At 35.0% G+C, this 7,533-nt stretch overlaps 1 protein-coding gene across 1 annotated transcript; it reads left to right on the top strand.

The window, feature by feature from the left end:
* Positions 1 to 2,780: 2,780 nt before the first annotated feature.
* LOC121731392 (ran-binding protein 3) lies at positions 2,781 to 7,533 on the top strand. Its single transcript, XM_042120795.1, has 6 exons — positions 2,781 to 2,864; positions 3,276 to 3,401; positions 3,517 to 3,896; positions 4,066 to 4,215; positions 5,441 to 5,677; positions 6,297 to 7,533. Exons 1-6 carry the CDS (start codon positions 2,846 to 2,848, stop codon positions 6,660 to 6,662), a joined length of 1,278 nt encoding a protein of 425 aa, XP_041976729.1. The 5' UTR covers positions 2,781 to 2,845; the 3' UTR covers positions 6,663 to 7,533.

Genomic DNA, 7,533 nt, shown 5'->3' with positions numbered 1-7,533 from the left:
CAAAAATTGATTGAAATTTCGAGTCAATATCAGCTGTCAATATGACACTAATTTTTTTTTCAATAATCTAGCTATGATTTTTAATGTAAAAGTTGTTTATTTTTACAACAGGTACCTAGCTAAAGTTTAGTAATTAGTTAAGACTTTAGAGTTTAGACTTTAGAGCCCCGTGGATAAGCTGTTGTTATGTGAGTACTTAGCATAGAAACGTTTTCCGTCGAAAAGTTATTCTTCTCATAGGTAGGTATAATACAAGCATCATATTGATGATTCTAGTATCACTTGGCACCTGTGGTATCACGCGATTCACAAGTGTACTGTGATACTGCGATTCGGCCTATTAAGCCTACGCCAGACATGTGCTTCAAAGTTTGAGCAAACTTTTTGAAAACTTTGACTTGCGCAACAGGATCAAAAATATATGCCTGCCAGACTTGTGTAAATCATAGGTTACGACTTACGACACATTTATTGCAAAGATGACTCATGAGTCATGACCTCCTCATGTGATTCATGACTGACAGATTGGACGACAATTTTGTGACGCTGTCAATCTATTTTATCTGAATGCATTTATAATTTTTTATAATAAAATTGAATTTTTAGGGTTCTGCTTTAAGCTCAAGAAATTCGATAACTAAGTCATTACTCCACTCCATTATTGACATTCCAAAGTTTGCGCGACAAGTGTGGCAGGCCGCACAAACTTTGAAGTTTGTTTATAATTTGATGTGCGCAGAAAAACCGACGCATGATGGAAAACTACTGTACAAATAGGCAAATGTCAGTGCCACACTTGGCGAATTTATAGGTGTTTGCGTATTTGAACCATAAATTATAAAGAGATTCAGAAACCAATTTCGGTTTCGTTTGACAGCTCGATATTGTTGCTCTATTCCGCTAGGTATTTAACTTATGATTTGAACATATGTCTGGCGCCGGTTTTATAAAAGTGAACGCACACTTATCGGAGCCGAAAGAATGGAACGAGCCGAAAGAAATGAATTTTAGAATTCTTTAAATTGAAATTCTATGACCATGTCATAGAATTTCAATTTAAATTTCAATTTAAATTTCAATGGCACCTCGCATATTTTCCCGTGTCGAATCGGTCGAATCTGGCAGGACCCCAGCCAGTAAGGCCTTCTGGAAATTCGATTCGTTCGGTTCGGAGTGTGCGTTCACCTTAAACGATCAATATTATATTATTATCACGGAAGATTCGTGATTCGATTCGTGATTAATATTGATGCGTGTAATATTGGTGTAATACCAGCCATAGACAATCTATGAGAAGAAAAACTTTTCGACGTTTTTTTTTTGACATTTCTTTCTTCTTCCCAATGATATTCTACATAAACAAATATGTTACGTCCAACCTAGTTTTCGGCTTAAATCTCTTCCGAACAGTTTTCAAATTCAAAATTGCATACATTGACAAAATAAGTGAAACAAAAGATATGAAAAACCATTTACATAAAAGAGACAGTTCTATTTTTAAACGATGAATCGTATCGCTATCTCTTTCTTCGCCTGAGCTATGACGAAAATTCGATTTTTTTCCAGATTGTTCAAAAAATAATTGAAAATGTAAATAATCGAGGTATTTATTGCAATCAAGACATGTGGTAAAAGATTCCATGTGTTTTGTTTACTTTTACGAAAATGTACCAATTATGACTCGACACGCACGACGTCAATTACAATTTATTTAGGTAAGACAAGACGCGGCACGTTCGTGACTGCGCTCGATGCAGACTAAACAACAGACGGCCCAATTGGGCCGTATTTGAATCTTCACAACGCGCGCGGTAGTAACATATTTGCTTTGAGTTTTTCATCTTTGCTTCTTCCATTTTTGATTTGTCTATAGCAAATAGAGTCTGGCTAACGAAAGCTGAACCAAGCGAACCGCGGCAAATTTAAAAATTATTTATATGGTATCACATAATGTAATAGGAAAAAAAAGATCTAGATCGTTTTCTGCTGATGCTAGATATTGTATTACTCCAATGTGCAAAAAATTATGCACCTATTAAAGAAAAGTCTAACATAATATAGCCTATACTGTCTTAGAAAATATATTGCTAACTAAGCCTAAAATTAAGCCTAGTAGAATAGGCATGATGACTATTTTTTTTCTTGTCGGTTATTGAAAGACCCTTAAAAATAGAAACATTGTTTTTAGCTAAAATTTGTAATAATAATAAATGAATATAGTGGAAAAAATGCACGTAAAATAATTGTGTTTTATTTGTGTTTTTATGTCTAATCGGTTTAAACGAGAGAATAGAATATTCGATGGGTAAGTAGGTCACAATAAAAATAAAATAAAAATAATTTATTATCAGACAAAAAAGTCCATATTAAGGAATGTTTTGTTACAATCTAATTATATTAACAATCTAATTATAATAACAATTATAATGCAGCTTATCTTGCTACCCTGACATTCCGGCTTTCTCGAACTCTATGCACCACTGACGCTACTTTTTTGCGCTTAATTGGTATCGTGTGGTGGTAAATGGTATGGTGGAAACTTCCTGTTTCTCATCCGAATCTTCATGAAGATTTTCAATAAAAATACCATTTATTAAAATAAATAATATGTCTAGTATGAAAAATTAAAAGATCATAAGAGTATAAAATAATAATTATGACCAAGTATCAAGATCATGAAATCGTGCAACCGCAAACCATCGACTGGCAGAATAGTGTTGCCAGTCAAAATAAATGCTTGGTTCAGCTTTCGTTGGCCAGACTCTATATAGGTACTAGTAAACTGTGGTCTATAGTTTCTTGATCATATATACCTACTAGTAATCTGTGTTCTTGATGTTCGACAATGGCAGATGCAAAGCAAGGTAGGGTTATTATTTTACAATTTTAACTAGAACTCACCTTTTATTTCATGTGGTTGTATGCGATAACGTATATTGTATTGCCAACGCATATGCATCTAATAATAGATAGGCGCTTTATTCGCAATTCACATTGCAATAGTAACACAAGAGTACTTACCTTGTCTCATCATCATTCTCACCCTATGATAATGCTTTTGCTTAAAGAAATTATATTAATAAGAGTTAACGCTTCAAACATATATAAGACATCAAGAAATTAACATTTACATGACCGCTTTTGTAAATACCTACTGGGATTAGCAATGTTATGTTTTCTTCTTATAATTTTCATAATGTATTCCTTTAAAATATCCCTTCAAAATGTGTTGTCTCTTAGGTTTGGGTGAAATGATTAATATAATATTTGTGTAGGTAAAACAGCAGATGAGTGCTACAATGGCCCCTCTCAATCAAGGATTATTCTGGCTAAACCTAGACTTGGAGGTTTTGGTTCCTCCGGCTTTGCTTCAACATCAGGAAAAAGTGCTAATCCATTTGGTAAGTTTAAAATACAATAATATTTTTTAAATAAAAGTTTATTTTCAGTAAAACAAACCATCCTTTAAATATGGAAGTTTACATATTGTTCTTAATTGCACCAATATATTTACAGGGTCAGTACTTAGACCACCACAACTCAAACCCGGAGCTAACCCATTCTTGAAAGTCGATACGGAAGAAACCAACATAGAAGAGGACAAAGAAAAAGCACCTGAAGGAAACGATAGATTAAAAGAAACTAAAGACGAGGGTCCAATCCCAAAGTTTGTTCCACTTAGATCAACAAATTCTACTCCCAGGAGTACAACAGTGCAACCCACAACTAGTGCAATACAAGCTCCCGGGTTTGTGTTCGGCCAGAATTTAAGTGAAAGGGTCGTAATACAGGAGAATATCAAGAATGGTGAAGCATCAGCTGAGCATAGCTCCTCCAATGGCACCTCAGAACTATTGTTTACAAGTGCTGCTGCCTCTGTTAAAGAAAATAATCAGGTAATCTTCCTTTATATGACTAAGTATTGTTTTCTGTAGTCTGTCTTATCTTGTTGTGTTGAAATAAAAATGTATGACTATGATTATTTCTTAACAATGTTCTATCAATATTTTATTACAGCAACATATTCATGTTCCTTTGTTTAAATATTGTTGTATTGATTTGAAGGATGAAGCAGGACCAAGCGAACCAAATAGTAACACAAATGACGGTCTAGCCGCAAACGCAGCCGAGTATGAGAGGTCACATGCGAGACCACCACCACCCACAACTAATATCACAGTCACAGGCGAAGAAGACGAGACCAATGTTTTACAGGTAAACAAAAACTTTGTTTGCACAAATTAAAGTGTACATAATATTTTTATCCCAGGTAGCATAAGTAAATGAGATTTTAAACATAAATTTCCATTCACCTGTTTTAATTGGAGTGTAAAAGCTTAAAAAAGTACTGGGAATTTTGCATGTTTTAGAAAATTTACAATATCAAGGGCATGTTGGCTTCTTAACGGCTCAGCAAAGGTATATTAAGTATATTATGTGTTTTGTGTATAATTCAACAATTACTATAGGAAGAACTTACCTATAATGTATGTAATGTGCTAACATTATGAAAATTACTTTCATATTATGCTAATTGGGCTCCAAAGCAGTGCTCAAGTCTATTCTTATCTATTGTAAAAAAAAAACTTGTGTCTTTTTGTCAATGGTTAATGCTATTCATGTGCTTAAAGTAAAGCAACTAAATAAAATGGCAGCAGGCTGTTAAATATTTGGGTTCTTATCCAATTTGTATTGTATCATCATGTTGGCTGGAATGTCAAGCCAATCAATATCTACTGTATATATTGTCACTGAAAAATTGTAAATTCTGATTATTAAATATCAACAATCTGCTATAATCTGCTTAGTATAATGGAATGCTTAGTATATTTAATGATAATAATTTCAAATAATATTATGATAAATGTAACTATTGGTATAATGACATTGACAACCTCTGTGGCTCAGTTGGTGGGCTGTTGGCAGCTAAAGCCAGGTGTTGCGGGTTCGAATCCTGCCGACGGAACAAAAAGTTTTCAAAGTTCCTGGGTCATGGATGTGTATTATATAATAAAAATCTTAAATATATTATGTATAGTATTAAGTATAAAAGTATTAAATATATTTCCGTTGTCTGGTACCTCTAACACAAGTCCTTCAGGTACTTATCACAGGGCAGACTGACATGGTGTGAAGCGTCCATAGATATTATTATTATTATATAATGTGATGTTCTGTTTGCGTTTGTCAAATTGTCGACAGAATGTACCCATGTGCAAATCAACCATCATTGAATCATTGACAGAAAATTTGGTGGCACCATCTTACTACTATAACAAACGCGAAAGTTTATCTGTCTGCAACCTCTACACACTTATATGGCTGAACTGATTTAGATTTATACGTGGGAGATATCGTTCCTGCGCGATATACAAATTTCGGCTCAATAGAGTTGTCTTTGAGTATTTATTAATTTATTTTTTAACATTTTACACCACAGATATCGTGTCGTCTATTCGCATGGGAGGCCGGGAGCTGGCGGGAGCGCGGTCGCGGCGTGTTGCGACTGAACGATGCGGCGGGCGGCGCTCGGCTAGTGGCCCGCACCGCCGGCAGCCTGCGCGTGGTCCTCAACACCAAGCTGTGGCCAGACATGGTGGCCGAGCGAGCAGGGACCAAGTCGCTGAGAATCACGGCCGCCATCGCACACGATCACGTCAAACTGTTCCTCATTATGGTGAGTGTTTGATGTGTGTTAGCTGGCCCGTAGATGATCAATTTTATTGTGCAATATTACGTATTGTGCATTGTTATGTACTGTGTATATGCGTCTGCCTATTAAATAATTTGTTCAATAAATTGCTTAATGAAAAAATTGATCACCTAGGGCACTCTAGGGGCCCACTTACTTGTGTTTGAGTTGTTATTATTTTAGGTAGTTAAAGTATGAATAGTGAATGGACCTAATGATTAGATTTGTAAATAAATGGCGTTGTAATTTAGGTTTAGCAGGAAAAAGGGTCTTATATTATGCATCATTTTTATGGCTCATGTTTGTTTGTTTTCAGTGTTAAATTAAAACTGAATGTTGAAATAGGTATTTTTTGTAAAAATAAGAAATGGAGATTGAGTTTTAGGATCCCTGTTTTGGAAATATTTTAAACTTTGTATTTTTAAATTTTATTTATAAATGCAAGATGATACTGCACTCAACATGTAACAGTATAAACTTAAAACTACAAAAGCACTTTTTTACATAAAACTCCAAATTGTATATTTGAAATCTTTGCGTGTTTTTATAGAGCTTAAACGTCGTATCAGTTCAACATCATTAATATTTATAATCTGTTCTGCAGGGTGCACCGTCAGATATCGCACAACTGCACAGAGCGCTCAAGGCCCGCATCGCTGTCAGCAAACGGAGCACAACAGTCGTGATCGACCAAGAGACGAAATCTCAGCAGTCTGCGGAGAGGCTGGACGCCGCCGCCGACGATGACTTCAACCAGCAGGACGGTGACGTAGATTTTGACGAGAAGAGCAACGGGGAAAACATACAGGACGACGAGAATTCTTCCAAAGAGGAAAGACTTGAAAATTCAACCGATAAGACTGATGGAGTCGACGACGAAACGAAAGCGTCTAAACGGAAAGAGCCAATGGAGGATGAGGTGGTAGCGAAGAGACCGTGCCCCGATCAGGAGTCCGCTGATGCCTGCTGAACTGTACGCCCCAATCGGTTTCTCTGTGCTAGAATTGCTGGACCACAGTTGCAGGTCTCCTTAAACCTTGTTTATTTTAACTGTCCCATAAAGTATAGCTAATGTAATTACAACCGTTCAACTAGACAGAATGATGCTGATGATTGTTATTGTTGAAATTCTTTGGTGATTCTAAAGACTCAAATTGCGTTGACTAGGCAATGTTGAAATTTTTTGAGCTGTTGTAGTTACATACATGTGGTATATTGGGGGGCACGTATCAAGTATGAAATAGCTAAGATGAAATACAAATTATTCAGAATCATAAAATATAAAATTTCTCTTTTAACATATACTGTATTTCATCTTGGTTTGAAATCCGTGTTCATATTATTTTGCTCATATCTAATCAGTTTTTTCTCCTTGATTAGATTCATTACAAGAGTAATTATTTAAGACATTGGTACTAAGTAGTAATCATTTAACAGCTGGAACAGTTACTATTACACTTTTAATAAATTATTGCTACATAGATTTTCTTTAAATTCTGCTGCATCTAATTAATAATTATAGTTTGAGGTTCAAGAAACTGGGGTAGGGTGCATTCTCTCAAAATCTTATAAAAGTTGAAAAATTCTGATATTGACTTAGGAGAATGTTTCAATTTAAAAAAATATTCATCATCGCATTGTTAAAGGGTGTGATTAAAGCATGGTCTCATGATTATTAAAATATATTTCCTTTGGTAGAAATAAAAATGGTATGAATCTTGAGAATAAAAGTTTAGCGTTTACATTCCAACAAACTGCTCTGGTGTAGCTGACTACCAAATACCGTGTATATTGTACATGATTTATTTTCTGATGGTGATAAAAATAAAGTATTTACTACA

Source organism: Aricia agestis, chromosome 10, assembly GCF_905147365.1.
Source record: "Aricia agestis chromosome 10, ilAriAges1.1, whole genome shotgun sequence".
In the NCBI taxonomy this organism is placed as follows: Eukaryota; Metazoa; Arthropoda; class Insecta; order Lepidoptera; family Lycaenidae; genus Aricia; species Aricia agestis.
This window is presented reverse-complemented; position numbering and strand designations above follow the sequence as displayed.